The 19136-nt window shown below is 37.4% G+C and overlaps 1 protein-coding gene across 23 annotated transcripts in view; it reads left to right on the forward strand.

Moving 5' to 3' along the window:
- THADA (THADA armadillo repeat containing) overlaps window positions 1-19136 on the forward strand; it is a 356821-nt gene that overhangs the window by 69696 nt on the left and 267989 nt on the right. For all 23 annotated transcript variants that reach the window (XM_077959640.1, XM_077959647.1, XM_077959639.1 and 20 more), the window contains 2 exons: window positions 10411-10543; window positions 13443-13556. In XM_077959640.1, the coding sequence (XP_077815766.1) occupies window positions 10411-10543; window positions 13443-13556 (247 nt within the window). The remainder of the gene's footprint in view (window positions 1-10410; window positions 10544-13442; window positions 13557-19136) is intronic.

Below are 19136 nucleotides of genomic sequence, written 5' to 3' on the forward strand. Positions count from 1 at the left end.
CCCTGGATTGTGTGATGAAGAACCAAAACAAACAACTAGGGTTTGCTGTATTGTTCTTGGGAACCTTGCATGGTTTCATTTTTACCTCTCAATTCCTTCATTATCATAAACACCAGCAACACTGAAGTTTTGGATCACTTCCTTATAAAGAAATCATTCCTTGCTAGGGAGCAGACAGAAGGTTCATTGAATAGTCAGAACTCTATTCTGCTTTTTATAGGCACAGTGACCTCACCATTGAGAAGACTTAGAGTTCCAGCTCCCTGCTTTTTATACCTGGTTTGTCAATTTTATACCTACCTGCAGGCACAGCTAATGTGCGCCAGTTGGCACCAGCACTAGTTGCTCCTTATTTAATTATTCAAGAAAAGATTTCTTAAACATCTACTGTGTGCCAGATGCTGTGTTTGATTGAGCTCTTTTTGACCATTGAGAATATGATATGGTAGGCCACAGTTACTGTGAACCTAGAAATAATTACCAGAGTCTAAATAGGAAACATACAACTCTGTGGAACTAAGAGGGGGGTGTGAGGACTTGAACAAGGGACTAAGGATTGTATGGGACCATGATGAGGAGTTTTGGGGACATTCTCATCAGGAACTTTGGTGCTTATGTATTTTAGAGTCATTGTCTTCTCTATATAGCCCAGAGAATGTTCATTGAATTTTCAAAGCATTTTTATTTTATTTGCATTCGAAAGCACTGATAAATCAAGTGATTTATCTATAACTACACATGTAGTTGGTGATTGAGCCAGCACTAGAATGTAAATGTTTTTCTGGAATTTCATAGTGTTTCAGAGGTTAGCAGTTTAACAAGTTTATTGATATTGCTTTCTATAAGGAATTGTGATAGGTAGGATAAAAATATTGGTAAAACATGGGCCTTGTTCTTAGAGGAACTTTCAACCTAGCATTTTAATCTTTGGGATTAGATAAGTAAGTCACATAATTTACAAGACAGACATTAAAGACCAAGACAAAGATCCACTCCCTGAACTGTCTATCCTAGGTGATGGGAATAATACTTAATGCCAATAATGGAAAAAAAAGCAAGGCAAGAAGAAGGGCACGATGGGAGGGAGAACAATGCTTTAAACATGCTGAGTTAAAGGTGGTGTTGGGAGGCTGCCTAGTGGGATAGCAGACAGTTGGAAATACAGGTCAGGAGATTGACACAGGGGTTCATGTTGGAGATCGCGTGACCTGGGACTCCCCCAGTATTTTAGCAGTGAATGTCCAGCATTCTGGGAAATCCCTTAGTCCCAGGCAAATAGGGACAGTTGTTCACTCCAGCTGGAGGTATATATTTGAAAGTCAGCCAAACAGAGGAAATAGATGAAGCTATGGGCCTAGAGGAGATCTCCTAAAGAGCCTAAGAAAGAAAGGAAAAAGTTATCATCTTGAATTAAATTTTATAACTATTGTTAAAACTCAGAGACATTTCTCATATGAAATATAGTTTCTACTCTGTGTTCACAAGTGTACAAACCTCGGTTAAATAACACTCTTACATGAACCTGAACTATACTTGCTTTTGAACCCGATACTTGGTTTTGTTCTTGGGTCTTGGAGAAAAAATGATCTCCTGGGGTAGCAGTTAGATTAATAGAGTTGATTTTGGTAGGCTGTTTGGGGATTTCAGTAGGAAACATTCCTGTATGAATACTATAACCCTGATATGTGGAGATTTGCTGAATGTGTTTGTACCTGTTACAGGAAGCTAAGCAGCCGCATCAATTGCTGGCTCTAACAGTGGCACTTCTCATTGGAAAACATTTTTGTTTATACTTTCTTTTCCAGTTTTTGTACCCTCTTTCTTTGTCGGCCTGATTTGTTAGACTACCATACTCAATGGAGTTAGCAAATTATATGTCATTCATTTATTCCACAAATATTTATTGAGCTCCCTATAGGGTGCCAGGCCCTGGGAATAGAGAAATAACAGGAAGGAATGTGTCCTTGATACATGGAGATGTAGAAAATAATAAACTATCTGCCAGCAGTGTGTATTTTGATGTGATAAAGTTTGGTGGTAAGGAAGGCTCTTTCCGACTAAAGTAATATTTCAGCCAAGGCCTGAATGGCAAGAAGCAGCACCTTTTCTGGAGAAGAGCTTTCCAAGCAATGAGATCCACTAGTGCCAGAGTCCATGGTGTATTAAAGAACAGAATGGTATAAGATGAAGTTTAATGAGATTGTCCAGATACGTAGGGCTTTGTGAGCCAGGATGAGGAGTTTGGATTTTGTGCTCCCTGGGAAATCTTTGTGTTTTCTGAGAGTCTCCAACCACATGGATATAAAAATAGAAGGTATCTTGGAAATTGTACATACATTAATATTTATGGACCCTAGTAGGTAACTTTAAGATGATGAATAAATGAAGTACACGTGTGTGATAGAGTTGCATGGAACTGGGGAGGGGACTGGATGAAAAAAAGAGGAACTTCATGGATGTGTAAAATAAATGGACATAAAGTTTCTGTTCCCAGAAAGTGTATGATTCCTTTCTAAGCTGCCACTTGTTCTTAAACCTAACAAAGTGGAAGCCTATGTTTATGGGAAAGGGAAAGGCTTTTCTTCCTTCTTATGCTTGGTAGGTAAAGTATTGTTTGGTAAATAAAGATATTGGCAGAGGCTTACCTTACTCAGTGGAGATTATACATAACTACCTTCCTGGCAGTTTGAGTCTTTTCTGGGAATTTTGCTTCAATATGTTGGCTTTAAATGTACTTCATATTTGAATGTGAAATGAATTGCTTTGTGTTTGCAGGTGAAGTCATTTCTTTAGGTTACCATGAATCATTCAGTTAATATAAGAAAACAGTTTATTAATAGTAATAAACTTCCTCAGTTCCCTAAGGGAGTGGGGGTTCCTCGAAAACAAGTGAGACACAATTCAATTCAAGTCAGTCCCAAAGAGGTTATCCACTGAGTGACTTTTCTGTAGAGTATTTTAATTTTCTAGCTAGCTCTCCATTCATGTCACCCAGTTCATTTAGAACTATTAATACTTTAACCCCCACCCCAATGGTAGATGTTCAGGGAATGAAATAAAAGTAACCTGAATAAAACATGATCAGGAAGATAATATCTTAAAAATAGTATTCTCTGGTAATACATTCCAAAGCCACATGAAAACATTTTGTCAATTATGTGCCCTTTGGAATTTCTATTCTACGGTTCTGTTTTTAGGACATAGCAGAGTGCAAAGCAACCACTAGGTACCTGATAGATCTCTTTAAAATATAAAATAGTGAAATTTACTAAAACAAATAATAGAGAGTTGCTAGCATCTTCATCATGAGCCAGATCTGAGCATTTAGGGCAGGCACATTGAAATAATGCCTTTTTATTAGGCAAGGGCTTTGGTGTCAATATACATTTTAATTCTCTCTTTGCCACCTAAATGCTATGTAACCTTGAGCAAATTATTTAGCTTCCCTCTCATCTACCCCTTATTTTACCCAATTTTTAAACATTAGTGTGAGATATTTGCATGTACTGGAAGGTATAGTGAATACGAAAATTAGCAGTTGTACAACCAGAATGTAAATACCTGGAGGAAGAGCATTCACGGCAGAGAGAATGTCAGGTGAAAAAGTCCTGAGAGGCTTGGGCTTGGGGTAGGTATTTAAAGAACATCAGGTAAACCATTTATGACTGGAGTAGTGTAAGCATGGGAAAGAGTTGTAGATGAGATCAGAGAAGTTACAAGGACTAGACAGCCTAAGACATTATGTAAGAACTTTTGGCTTTTACTCTGAGTAAAAGGGGGAGCCATTGGCGTGTTTGTGAACAGAGGAGTGACATGATCTGGTCTTTTAAAAGGATTACACTTACTGCTGTGTTGATAATAGACTATAATAGTGAAAACAGAAAGACCGATTAGTTACAATATTGCTATACTACAGAAAAGAGATAGTGATGACTTGGAAAGTGGTGGAGGAAGTAAAATGTGATCTGAATCTGGATATAACGTGAAGATAGAGCAGGCAAGGTCTGTTGACAGATTAGATTTGCTATTTGAGAGAGAGAGCATAACTACAAAGTTTTTGGCTTGAGCCCCTGAAGAGATCTATTTGTTATTAGGTTGGGCAAGACTATGGGTAGAGTAGGTTTTTGGAGGAAGATCAGGAGTTTAGTTTGGGGCAAGTTTGGCAAATCTAGTAGACACCCCATTGAAACTACTGTGGGTGTACTTTGTTGAAGTACATCCTTTAGAATTTCTTTTAGTGAGAGTCTCCGGAAGGCAGACTTACTCTTTGTGTATTTCAGACTGTCTTTTTCTTACCTATGCTTTTGAATATACTTTAATGGGGTGTACAATTCTGGTGGACAGTTATTTTCCTTCAGTGCTTTTGTTATTGCCAGTGAGAAATTTGTGTTTGGTATAATTGATGTTCCTTTGTAGATCTCCAATTTTTTTTTTCTTTAAATCTCCTGTGGCTTTTACATTTTTTTATTAATCACGATTTTGCTATGCTGTGTCCAGGTGTGGAGCTATCATATGTATACACACACACATGCTTTGTGGTTTTTTCATTCTGTATACTGTTCTGGGTAAATTTCCCAGAAAACTGTCTTCTAAGTCACTAATTCTTTAGAATTCATCTCATCTGTTTTATATGTGTATGTGTGTGTGTGTGTGTGTGTGTGTGTGTGTGTGTATATATATATGTATATTAAAAAATAGATATATGTTTTTAAGACAGGGTCTCACTCTGTCACCTAGGCTGGAGTGCCTTGGCATGATCTCAGCTCACTGTAACCTCTGCCTCTTGGGCTCAAGCCATCCTCCCACCTCAGCCTCCCAAGTAGCTGGGACTACAAGCAAGTGCCACCATGCCCAGCTAATTTTTGTCTTTTTTTGTAGAGACAGGGTTTCACCATGTTTCCCAGGCTGGTCTCAAACTCCTGAGCTCAAGTGATCTGCCTGCCTCATCCTTCCAAAGTGCTGGGATTACAGGTGTGAGCCACCATGCTTGGCTGAAAGTATACTTTTATTTCTGATATTTCTAATCTTTTTTATTTTTATACATGCCTGTTCTTATTTCAGTTCGGCTTGTTTTTCATGATTTCATGCTCTTTATTTTTTTTTTTTTAAGGAACAGAGTCTCACTGTGTCATCCACACTGGAGTCTAGTGGTGCCATCATAACTCACTGTAGCCTTGAATTCCTGGGCTCAAGTGATCTTCCCGCCTCAGCCTCCTGAGTTGCTGAGACTACAGATGTGAGCCACCATGCCCAGTTCACTCTTAAATAGAAATTATTCTCTTATTTATCACTTCAGTATCCTAAATATAGTTATTTTAAGGTCTTTGTCAGACTGCTCCATAAAATTAGTTTCATATGGAGTGAAACTGTGTTCTTATTACTGATTTTTTTTTAGATTGTCTTTCTTAATATAAAATTTATTTCCATATTTTGAATTTTGGCTTGCTGGCTATGATGGGAGCCTTTTGTATTCTTTATTGATCTCTTTCTAGGCTCTTTCCTCTCTTATCAGAGGAACTAGATTAGGTAGTGGCATTTTGGGTCTCCCACCTCACAGTGAAATTGGGGATATTGTAGATCTAGTCACTGAGTTAGTAGTCAGCCTGATTCAGAGGCTCCCTGTGCCCATGGCTTTTCCTACTGCTACAGCCTCAGGCAGCTCCGGCAGTCGCTTTTTCAGATTCTTTTCAAAAGAGATGAGGCTGCTGAAATTCTTTGGCTGCCACTACTGCTTCTAAATCTGTAACCCTGTGGGTCTCTGGTATTGGCACACTCACTGCTTTGCATTTCTCTTCATTTTTTACCCAGGATGATTATCTTGTTTTTGGACTCAGCTTGTTTTGGGGTTTCTATTTGTATATTTTGCATATTGTTAATATTAACTTGCATTGTAGGGGGATGTCCTGTCAAAATGGAAACTCAGCTATTTCATCTCTATTATTTCAATTGAAACTCTTTTAATGCTTGCTTTTCTCATAATAACAGATGATTTTAGAAAATGGCCATTAATAACTTATTAGACATAAGAACAAACTCAATCCTCCCCCAAAAACCTTCATTTTATAAAACAGCAAAGTGAGAAAATGGAGAAATTTAGTAAATTGCCTTGGATTGTACAGTTACTAGGTAGCAGAGAAAGGATTCTAAACCAGATAACATGGATCCATAATCTGTGTTCCTAACCACTGTGATATATTCCCTCTCATCTATTAGTTGGGAAAAATAACTTTCTTATAGTTTGTTCTAAGAATGAAGTAAGAGCAGCTGCGAAAAGCCTGATGCTGTGCCAGACATGTAATAGACATTCAACAAATATTTGTTTTTCTTTCCTTTGTGGCAGGCAAATATATTTCCAATATGATAGTTTAAATAAAACTTGTGGCCGGGTGTGGTGGCTCACACCTGTAATCCCAGCACTTCGGGAGGCCAAGGTGGGCGGATGACCTGAGGTCGGGAGTTCGAGATCAGCCTGACCAACATGGAGAAACCCCATCTCTACTAAAAATACAAAATTAGCTGGGCGTGGTGGCGCATGCCTGTAACTCCTGCTACCCGGGAGGCTGAGGCAAGAGAATCACTTGAACTCAGGAGGTGGAGGTTGCGGTGAGGCAAGATCGCACCATTGCACTCCAGCCTGGGTAAGAAGAGTGAAACTTTGTCTCAAAAACAAAACAAAACAAAAACAAACAAAAAACTTGTAAGTAGATTTTGTCTAAAATGTAGTATGTTTCATTTTAGTAAAAAGGGAGGGTGGGAGTTCCATTATTGGACCAAATTCCCTTGTATGGCTTTGAAGGCAGTACTTGCCTGGGAGAGGTGCAGAGCTAAGAAGCAAGGGAATCAGAGGAATAGGATCCAGTGGCAGAGTTCACATTGGAAACCAGACAAGTAAAGAATTCTGCAGAAAAGCTGGTTTGATGCTGGGGAATTCCAGAGCAGAATAAGAAGGTTCGGACTAGATGGTAGGAGCTGGTGCCTTGAGCGTTTCCCAGAGCTCCTGAGGTTCCTGGGTTCATGGTGCAATGGGCAGAGAGGGCTCTATCGATGGCAGTCTGCCAGCCTTGACCTTGTAGAGCATTTTTCTGGCCTCTGTTTTCAAATTCCGCAAATTAACAAGGAGCATTTGGTTCTTAGTATGTAATACTCAAGGGAATAAATAGGCTCAGTTAACTGTTTACAGTTATACTAGCCAAGTATCTAAATTAGGGAATTGCCTCTGGGGCCTTGACCTAGCTCTTTCCCCAGTCATCTCATCTTTTACTTCCTCAGCTCTCATATATGGGCCTTCCACCATTCGACCTACACGTCTTTCAAAGTCTAGTTCAGATTCCAGCCCTTCCATGACACTACTGATCCCATGTATGCCTATATACCTAGTAGTTGCTTCAAGTTAATTAAAAGTTTAGAGAAAGGAAAAGTCCTCGTGAGATGCAGTATTTGGAGGAAGTTTCATCATTTGGATGAATAGGGATATGTGTGGAGACCATAAACAAATGCTTAGTTGGGAGTATGAGGTGTGTGTGTTTGTGGTGCGTGTGTGTTGTATGTTAGTATGAGAACCAGCAAAAAACAATCTTACTAGACCAGAGGAGTTTGTGTAGGAACTTGGAAAAGTTAGGTTAGATTTAAGTAGGAGGGTTGGGTCCAGGTCATAGGCAACCTTTCAAGCTGGGAGAGTTTGATCAAGTTAGAAGAGGAGTTAAATGATTTGGTTAATAGTCAAGAGCCATTGAAAGTTCATGCAAGGAAGGGTGATGCATAGTGAGATGTTCCACTCTCATTCCAGACCTGCCTGCCTTCTTGGAGTGGTTGGTTTTGCCAGAGACTCTGTGGGCTCATGCAGGGAGGCCCAGGGGAGGCCCACTGACAGTTGAGGAGCATTATTGAACTAGTATTTAGTGTATTTATATTTCAACACACTTAGGAAATTAAGGAAATAGGAAAGTACCTCTCATGTCCTGCAGTTCCTTCTTCCCCTTAGTTTTTCCTAGGTATCGAATCCCCTACAGGAGACTTGACCTTAGGCTGTAGCATTATCTATAAGCTGGTTTTAACTTGCCCATGGTTCTAGGAAGAAAATACAAGTATAAATTAAACCCACAGATATTAGATCAAGTACTCTTTACCTTATTCACCTCTATAATTCCAGCTGCTTCTTGGGTAGCTAAATCACTACAAAAAGAGGTTTTTGCTTTAATTTTTTTTTTTTTTTTTTTTTTTTTGAGATGGAGTCTTGCTCTGTCACCCAGGCTAGAGTGCAGTGGCACCATCTTGGCTCCCTGCAGTCTCCGGCTTCCGAGTTCAAGCGATTCTCCTGCCTCAGCCTCCTGAGTAGCTGGGATTACAGGCGCCTGGCACCATGCGTGGCTAATTTTTGTATTTTTAGTAGATATGGAGTTTCGTCATGTTGGCCAAGGTGGTCTTGAACTCCTGACCTCAGGTGATCCTCCTGCCTCAGCCTCCCAAAGTACTGGGATTACAGGTGTGAGCCACCATGCTCACCTGGCCCATTTTTTTCTTTTTTTTTTACAGTGAAGAAGGAACAAAAGCAGGCAGTAATCTATATCATTAGCACTTAAGTAATTATTCTTAGAAATTTGGATTTCAGTTTTTGATTGGGCAACTGTATGAGGATTATATCAAGCTGGCAATATTACTAATAAAGTAGGTAAATTATTTCACAAAACACAAGACATTTATCTTAATTTAAAAAGATATAAAATCCAGTGATTGGGAAGTAACCTCAATCCTTAAAAATACAAAAGTGTGGGGCAATTATTTTTATTATGAAAAATTCCAAATGTGTGTATTTGTGTGGATGTATATCACATATATTTAAAAGTAGAAAGAATAATAAACCACCTTTACCCATCATCCAATTTCAATAGTGATCAAAGTTGAGTCACAACTGCTGCATCTATTCCTTTTTATTATTGTTTGCTGAAGTATTCTAACACATCCCCGATTTGTGATTTTTATTCCTATGTACTCAGTACGCATCTCTAAAAATATGAACCCTTTGTTCCACGTTCACAGTTCAATGGCACATTTTATAAAGAATTTCTTGGTGTTATCTAATATCTAGTATGTATATAAATTTCCTCTGTTACCTGACAGTGTCTGTTTTACATTTCATTTGCTCAAATCAGGATCTAAACAAGGTTCACACACTGCATTTTGTTGTTATGTCTCTGAATCTCTTTAATCTAGTGGTTGGGAGTTTTGATAGCTGGTTTTGGTGGCCAAGGGCAGGAGTGTTGTGAAGAAGCAAGGGTGAGGTGATGGATTTTAAGATATGCTAAAAGGAAATCTTTAGAATCACAGAGCCTGCTAGGAGTAGGGAGATGTAATTGTAACATTTATGGCTGAAATAATATTTTTTAGGTCCATGTCAAACTTTAAAAAATGCCTCCTTTAAAGTAGTAATATTTATATATTTTGTTCTATGTGAAACGTACAGCTGAATCTGAGTTGCTATTTAGAATGTTTAGTCAGTAACTGAAATTATCTATTTTACGCCAAACTAGAATAAAGAAAAAAAAAAAATCCCAAATGTGTTCCTAAGAGATTCACTATCAATTAGAAATCAGTTATCTTTCTGCAACTTTTCTTTCTCAACTTAAAAATGTGTTTTTCCTTTGGACTTTATCTGCAAATTTTCATATATTAATTTCAGTTAAAACCAGGTACTGTCTTGCTAAGATAATTTTGTCTACCTACCACTGAGTATGGTATTCCTGGGGCAGTGTTATACAGTCTAGTCTAGTAGGGCATACATTGAAAAATTTTATAAAAATTAAATGTTCTTGAGCACTCTAAGATAACGCTTAATGTGATAATGCAGAAGCTCACTGATGTAATGTTCAAATCGCCTCAAAATGTTTATGCCTCTTCCCAGATACATTGCTTTAATTCTCTAGAGGATCTGGTTAAAACTTTTATTTGTGGTAGGCCTCATTTTGAGAGCGATGAAAATGATTGCTAAAATACAGTTTAAAATGTGTTTTCTTTGAATATGTGTAATCCCTATAAACAGAACATAAATTATAGTAAACGATAAACTTATATTCTCTTTGTTGGAAATCTTGAGTTGTATAGTATGAAATATCTGTGAGACCATGATCAACCTTTTCCTGAATATTTTGAGTGTGGATGCAAGCCCACATATTACAATTTATTTTACGGACAAGACACATGCTTTAAACACTGCAGTTGTTAGAAATGAAATCTTTAGATCTTAAGACCCATAATGAAGAGGAAAGTAGGTGAAAAGTATGAGATATTTTTTGTTTCATCCCCTCTCAATATAAGGATGTTTATTATTTTCTTAACAGTGTAAATGTACATCAGTAGTTTGTACTTTGAACTTTGATACCTAATTCTGAATGTTTGATTATGTATGCCTTTTAGGTGCCCAAATGTGAGTCTGCAAAAGCTGCCGGAGCAGTGGCTATGGAGTGTTTTAGAGGAAATCAAATGCAGTGATCCTTCATCTAAACTCTGTGCTACAAGGCGCAGTGCTGGAATTCCGTTCTACATACAGGTACTTGTCTGTAGGACCCTAGTTGTTTGTTTATATTTGTCTTTGATGATAGTGTATCCTAACCTGTTTGACATGTGAGTGAGCATATTACATGAAGAACATTTCTGTCTTTTCAGCACCATAGCATTTGTGGCTTTGTTTTAATGTGGGGATGGTGTGTTCCTGTGACAAGATCTGTTCTTGGAACAAACCCTCTAAAAGGTCAATCTTGTGGTATCAACAGAGGGTGGTATACATTTCTGTCTGTGTATTAAGCAGGCAGACATCACTGTGGCACAGTCATTGCTCACTTCCGGGAAGTGTACATGTTGCCCCACCACCCCACTGTATTAAAAAAAAAAAAAAAAAGTCTTCCCTTCATCTCAAGACCTTCAGTACTCTCTGTAGGCAACCAGTGTTAATATTTTCTTTTCAATTCTCCTATAAAACATCCATCCGTAAAATAATCATAATCATAATAGTAGCTGACATTTATCAGTGGTTATTTCGTATACATTACCTCATTAACTCCTTCCCTGTACCCTATTATCATCCATATATTCTAGATGAAGAAACTGGGATTTAGGTATGTTAAGTGACTTGCCAAAGGCCACAGAGACAGTAAGAACTGAGTTAAGACTTGAGCCCAGGCAGCCTGACTCCTGAACCTCTCTGCATATGAGAATATGTGTGTGCGAGTCCGTTTTCCCTTTAAACACATACAAAAACATATACACTGCTTCCTCTTTGATTTCACTAGTATTATACCTTAAAGATTGCTTCATATCAGCACATTTAGATACGGCTATTGATGGGAAAATATTTTATTTAGAAATTAAGACTGTTACCTTCATGAACCCAAAGAATAAAAACCAGTGTCTTCACAATACTAAATCAGACTCCATCCTGAAAGGCCTTTGTTTAATGCATAGTAAGATTAAATCCAGGAATGTGGTGGTATAATAAAAGCACTGAAAATAAATGGAATGAAGTCTGTCTTTTTTTTCGTGCCCCTACGTTTTTTCCTTCTCTTTCTTACTCCTCCCTCAAATTCCTAAAATCCCTTTATGATTTTTTTGGTGACAGTGGGCATCAGTTGCAGAGGTTGTTGACAGAGATCATTGAAGTAGTTCTGTACGGATTTTGGTGACCTTCAGAAATCAACTTTTCTTTGATCTGACCCATTCTGGATCAGTGTGTTTCATTCTCCTGCCTATAATTCACTCTGACCTTGTGTTTTTACATGTCATTTGTCTGTCTGAGGTCCAATGTTAAGACAGGATCAAGGTCTCACTGCATATTTGTACAGTGTGCTTCTTTCAGCTCTGGTGCCCAACTTGTACTAACTTATAATGAGTAATCAGAAGGTGTACTTTCTTACCCTAGCCTTGGCAAGAATGCCAAAACTTTACCCAGCTCTTTGGGAGAAAAAAGCCATGGTTCCCTGAAGACATTTTAGTAATTGAATGTAGCTTTTCACTTTATTTTAGTTGAATAAAGTCTCAATTAAAAAAAAAAATCTGCTTAAGTCTTCATTTCTCTTAACATGACTTACTAATAAAGTTATATTCCTGTTTTGGTGGAAGTCTGCATAGTGTTAGCCATGGAAAAGAACTGCCTACTTAGTTTGTGAGTTTGCCTTTTGCGTAGACAGATTAAAAATTGTTTTCAATATAGACAACTTTTTTTGAATAGTCATTTAAAAAATATATGTTATCTGAGCATAAATAAACTATGAGAAATGTCTTCTAAACCAAACTTTTTTTTGTATGTCTTTATTTTCCTCTTCTGTAAATTTGAAATGCTTCAGAAGAAGCTGACTAACTTGAAACTTTCACTTTTGAGAGCCAGTAGCTACAAACATGAAAAGTAGACATGGAGGAAGGGTGACTAAAGTGATTTTTTTAAACAGCTTTATTGAGTTGTAATTCACATACTATATATTCACCCTTTTAAAGTGTACCATTCAGTGGTTTTCAGTATATTCACAGAGCTGTACAACCGTTATTGAGTTTTAGAACATCAACCCATGAAACTTCCCATACTCATTAGCAGTTACTTCCCATTTCTCTCTACCCCTGCCACTCAGCCCTAGGCAATCACTAATCTACCTTCCAGCTCTATACATTTGCCCATCCTGGACATTTCATACATATGGAATCATACAGTGTATGATCTTTTGTATGTGGCTTCTTTCACTTAGCATAATGTTTTCAGAGTTCATCCATGTTGTAATATATGTTAGTACCTCGTTCCTTTTTATTGCCTCACGTGACTTAATACCCTATTTTTACCCTATTTTTATGTTTATTGGACATCGGCAAAGTGTTAGATACGAAGTAAGTAAGTAAGCTACTGAAAATTTTAAATATAGGACCTCTTTGGTGTTTGCAGTATTTCTTTTTGTTCCATGAAGTTTCAAATACTTTGATTAGTCCTCCAAGTAATGATTCTTTTGTGAAGAATTAACTGACTGCTTCATCTTCAGGGAGCCTTAACATTCTTACAAGAAATTTAATCCAGAGATTTTTTGTTTTTTAAGTGAAGAGAATTTTCTTGTTAGATAAATTTGTTACTAAAACTGATGTGTTCATTGTGTCTGAGAACTGCCACCTACTTAGGGTTCTTAAGGAGTTGTCAATAAGTTTTAGCCTTTTAGAATTGTAAAATTTAATGAGCAAACTGGAAGTGACCTTAGAGATGACATGATTTCACCTTCACCTAAATTTAGAGATGAAGAATCTGTAGGTTAAACTGTGAGGCTAAACCACCTGTCCAGGGCCACATGACTTAATTAACTTTCTTTGATAACCACATATTTTTATTAAGGGGATTTTGCATTTTGGGATTGATCCAGGAAAGCAGCAAAAAAGTGTATGTAAACTAAGAACCCTGTTAATTTTTGCATTCTTTTTCATAGGCACTGTTGGCATCTGAACCAAAGAAAGGCAAAATGGATTTGTTGAAAATAACAATGAAAGAGTTAATCTCTTTGGCTGGGCCTACAGATGACTTACAGAGCACAGTCCCCCAGGTAATCATGGAAATACACAAACCCTCCAGTGTTGTTTTTTTCGTTTTGTTTTTCTTGTTTTTCGAGATGGAGTTTCGCTCTTGTTACCCAGGCTGGAGTGCAGTGGCGTGATCTCAGCTCACTGCAACCTCTGCCTTCTGGGTTCAAGCAGTTATCCTGTCTCAGCCTCCTGCAGTGGTTTTAAATCTTTGCTTTATTTTTTAACAAAAATTATTTGCTAGAGATAAAGAACTCTTGAACGTTGGACAGACATTTGAAGCTTGTTTGAATAGTTTTTATTTTATTTTTTTTGTCTTTACCATCCACAAAATAAACCATTGCTTTAGTTGAATATATTAATCAAAACAAACAATTTTTAAACTCTGGCGAAAACATCCAGCTTATATAAGCTATTTTATAATACTATTGCATCCACAAATTTGAAAGTGTATATGCTAGCACTTGAGAATTTCATGTGTGCTTCTTTGAGTTGATGTACATTTTGTAACTCAGCCGTTGAAAATTTCCTTTAAATATGGTATCTGACTTTTGGGATGTTCACATTTAGTTCCTTGTAGTCACTACCTATATGTATGAAGTTAAAGCACTCCTCATAGCTTCACTTCACCACTAGGGAGTCAGTATTAATACCCGTCAAGTACTGCTATATTATAGTCTGGGCTTCCTCAGTTAATGCTTCATAGTAGGACACTCCTTTTTTTGTTTGTGTTTTGAGACAGTCTCACTCTGTTTTCCAGGCTGGAGTGCAGTGGTGCGATCTTGGCTCACTGCAACCTCTGCCTCCTGTGTTCAAGCAGTCCCCATGCCTCAGCCTCCCCAGTATCTGGGATTACAGGTGTGGGCCACCACACCTGTCACATCACCTGAGGTTGGGAGTTCAAGACCGGGCCCAATCACCTGTTGGCCAGGTTGGTCTTGAACTCCCGACCTCAGGGATCTGCCTGCCTTGGCCTTCCAAAGTGCTAGGATTACAGGTGTGAGCCACTGTGCCCAGCCTATAGTAGGACACTCCTACCCAACTATAAAGGCCCATGCTAGGTCAGGGAACAGATTGAGAGCTGAAGTTTACAATCAAGTACAATAAGTACATAGGATTTTATTTTAGAGCCTGTGGGAGGTGTTAAAGGGAGCCCACGGGCCAGAATGTGGACTGTGGAAAAGAATGGGGATTCTTTCCACAATCATATGGAACATAGTCATATGGCATATAGTGGCCAGTGCCCATAGGTATGAAATGTCTTTATTTCTTTAAAAAATTGACTAAAATGTTGTTAATCACCGTTCAAAAATGATAATTTCAAGGCATTTTTCAGTGAAATGTGAAAAAGATATAATTGGTTCTATTTTCCTAAACTATCACTTTAAAAAAGCAGATGCTGTGTATCTATTATCTGAAATGCTGGGAACCAGAAGTGTTTCCGATTTCAGATTTTTTTTTCTTCTTTTTTTTTGGCATTTTTGCATTATACTGAACGGGTCAACATCTCTAATCTGAAAATGTAAAGTGCTCCAATGAGCATTTCCTTAGAATGTCATGTCGGTGCTCAAAAAGTTTTGGATTTTGGAGCTTTTTTGATTTCAGATTTTTGGATTTGGGATGCTGAACCTGTGCTATTTTTATAAGAACATCTAAAAATAATGGGGGTTGATTTTAACGAGTGCTGGATAATTATTGCCCTACTGTATTTCAAGGTGATGGCATTTTAGTGATCATTTTTATGAAATTGGTGAGATTTAAAAATTTTGTCTGTGACCAGTCTTCTAAGCTTTTTTAGTTGATAATTTGCTTTCCTTCTCCCCTCCCATGGTTCATTTCTTTATTATTTTTATTTTGTATCTTTTGAAATATTTCAGCATACAGAAATATATAGTGAATAATGAACATATTTGAAACCAATTCCAGTTTAAGAAATTAAACATTACAGAGATTGTTAGTTATGCTGTGGATTCTTCCACATCTCATTCCCCTTTATTCCTCCTCAGCTATAACCACTAACCCAAATTAGTGACTATCATTCCCAAGCATTTTCATCATACTTTTATCTCCTTTTACATGAATGTTGTTATTCACACTTTTTATACTTTGGTTTTGTCAATCAACATTATACTTTAAGGTTAGTAAGCTCCTGTTCAGCCCCTGTTCACTTTCATTTCTGAACAGTATTTTATTCTATTTCATTTCATCCCTTCTTCTGTGAATGGACATTTGCTTTGTTTCCAGTTTTCTTGTATTAGAAACAATGCCGAAACAAACATTCTTGTGTGTCTCCTTACACATGTGAGTGTTTCTCCAGGTTATATACCTAGAGGAATTGCAGTGTTGTAGGGTACACACGTATTCAATTCGATACTGTTGTGTTGTCTCCAAAGTGGTTGAACTAATATTCCTGCCAGCGGAGTATAAGACTTTCCATTGCTTATCAACACCGTTGTATTATCAGACTTTTACAGTTTTTGACTTTCTGCTTAGTGTGAAATGCTGTTTTCTAGTTTTATTTTGCATTTCTCTTATTACTAGTCAGCTTTAACATCTTTTCATATGTTTATTAGCCTTTTGGTTTACTTCTGAGAGTTGTCTGTTGAAAGACTTTGCTTACTTTGATATTGGTTATTTGTCCCTTCATTTTTGTTTTGTAGGAGCTGGATTTTTGTTGTTGTTTCAGAAATATTTTCTTGATATTGATTTCTTTTTGATTATTTGAATTACATATATATTCTCCCAACCTATGGTTTCTCTTTTTACTTTGTGGTCTCTATTATTATATAGATCATTTTTAATTTTAATAAAATACAATAGGTTAGCTTTCTCCTTTATGGGTTGTACATTTGGATCTTATTTCAGAAATTCACCCCAAGATCAGAAAGATATTTTATATTTTCTTTTTTCTTTTTTTTTTTTCCCAAGACGAGGTCTTACTCTGTGGCCTAGGCTGGAAGGCAGTGATAAGATCTCGGCTCACTGCAACCTCCGCCTCCCAGGTTCAAGCGATTCTCCTGCCTCAGCCTCCTGAGTAACTGGAATTACAGACTTCTGCCACCATGCCCTGCTAATTTTCATATTTTTAGTAGAGACGGGGTTTTGCCTTGTTGGCCAGGCTAGTCTTGAACTCCTGACCTCAGGTGGTTCTCCCACCTCGGCCTCCCAAAGTGCTGGGATTACAGGTGTTAGCCACCGCACCCGACTGAGAAAGATATTTTATATTTGCTTTTAAAAGTTTTGAAGTTTTACTTGTCACACTTGTCATAATTTTATGTAAAGGAAACCATATTATTATTTTTTTACAGATAGGATCTTGCTCTGTCACCCAGGCTGGAGTGCATGCAAGTCTTTATGTTACCTGTAATTTGTCTTTGTTAGTGTAAAATAAAATAATTTAATGTTTGCCATTTGGATGACTGATACAGAGACATTTCTGATATAATACATCCTTTTCTTCTTGATTTGTACTGCCTCTATTATGTGTTTTCATAGATAGGTGGTTCTGTTTCTGTGCTGCCTTTCATTGGTCTATTAATCTATCCCTGGAGCAAAACCACTATTTTATTTTTGTTTTTATTTTTTTGAGATGGAGTCTTGCTCTATCACCCAGGCTGGAGTGCAGTGGTGTGATCTCAGCTCACTGCAACCTTCACCTCCTGGGTTCAAGCTGTTCTCCCCCCTCAGCCTCCTAAGTAGCTGGGATTACAGGCCTGTGCCACCACGACCGGCTAATTTTTGTATTGTTAGTAGAGATGGGGTTTCACCATGTTGGTCACGCTGGTCTTGAACTCCTGACCTTAAGTGATCTGCCCGCCTGGGCCTCCCAAAGTGCTGGGATTACAGGCGTGAGCCACCACACCTAGCCTAAAACCACTATTTTAATTATTGTGTCTTTATAAAAAGTTATAATATCTGGCAAGTTGAATCTTTTTTTGTTTTCTCTTCAGAATGACCTTGGCTATGTTTGGCCTATTGCTCTTCTATAAAAAATTTAGAATTAGCTTGTTAAACTCAGTAAAAAGCCCTTTTGGAATTTTGGTTAGAATTTAAACGTATTGATTTATTTGGGAGTTTTGCTCTTGTTGCCTAGGCTAGAGTGCAATGGCGCGATCTCGGCTCACTGCAACCTCCGCCTCCTGGGTTCAAGCAACCCTCTTGCCTCAGCCTCCCAAGTAGCTGGGATTACAGGCGTGCACCACCACGCCTGGCTAATTTTTTTATTTTTAGTGAAGACAGGGTTTTGTCATGTTGGCCAGGCTGGTTTTGAACTCCTGACCTTAGGTGATCCACCTGCTTCGGCTTCCCAGAGCGCGGGGATCACAGGCGTGAGCCACCGTGCCCAGCCCATAAAAGTATTACAGATTATTTTTGAGATTTATTTCCAATGTCTTATTTTTTTTGCAATTATGAATGGTATTTTTAAAAGTTTATATTATCTGTTGCTGTTTGAGAAGATTGCAGTTAATTTTTGGATTATTATCATGCTTGTATTCAGCAGCCTATCAGAATTGCTGTAATACAGCAAATGACTTATCTATAAATTCTTTTGGATTTGTTTTATGGATAATCATATCTTTGACAAATAATGCTAAGTTTGTTTTAACTTTCTAATTTTTAGTTTTTTAAAAACAGTTTTTGTTGCACTTTGTTGCTGGAACCTGTAGTACAGTTTGGTATAGAAAGAGAGATAACAGGCATCCTTAGGTTATTTCTGATCAATTTGCTGCAATTTTTAAGCTACCCATTATCTTATTAAGGAAATTGAATTTTATTGAATATTTTTTGCATCTTTTGAGATAAATATGTTTTCTTCTAGAATTTGCAGATGTCATGAATTGTATTGATTTTTTCAATTTAATATTATCTTTGCATTCTTGTATCTCTCACTGGTTTTGTGAGTGAGACTGGCCTGTGGTTTTCCTTTTCATACTGTTTCTGTCCTTTTTTTAAATATGCATCTTTTGATGGAATTATAGTACATATACAGACAAATGTACAAATCATATGTGTACCTCAGTACGGTTTCACAAAGTGAACACATTTGTGCAGTCATCAAGGAACAGAACATTTCTAGCAACTGAAAGCCCCCTCTTGCTCTCTTCCAGTCCACACCCTTCTCTCCAGGAGTAGCCACTAGCCTAACTTCCAACACTCTAGTTTTAGTTTTATCTGTTTTTTGAGTTTTACATAAATGAGACCATACATTATTATTATTTTTTTATTTTAGAGACAGGATCTTGTTCTGTCAGTCAGGCTGGAGTGGAGTGGTGCTACCATAGCTCACTGTAGCTTCAAACTCCTTCATAATATTTTTTATTTATTTGTGCCTTCTTTCCTCTGTTCTTGGTTAGTCTTGTCAGAGGTTTATTTCTGTTTCAGAGAATCACCTCTTGGGTTTGTTAATGCTCTTAGTTGTGCCTTTGCTATTTTAAAAGTTTCTGCTCTAAATTTTTATTTTCCTTCTGTGTTTCAAGTTTATTGTTCTCTTTCTGTTGACTTAATCGGTCACTTACCACAATCATTCTAGTCATTTAAAAAAATAGAAGCATTTGAGATATACATTTTTTTTTTAATTTCACTTAAACTGCATCCTACAAGTA

Source organism: Macaca mulatta, chromosome 13 (assembly GCF_049350105.2).
Source record: "Macaca mulatta isolate MMU2019108-1 chromosome 13, T2T-MMU8v2.0, whole genome shotgun sequence".
Taxonomy (NCBI): Eukaryota; Metazoa; Chordata; class Mammalia; order Primates; family Cercopithecidae; genus Macaca; species Macaca mulatta.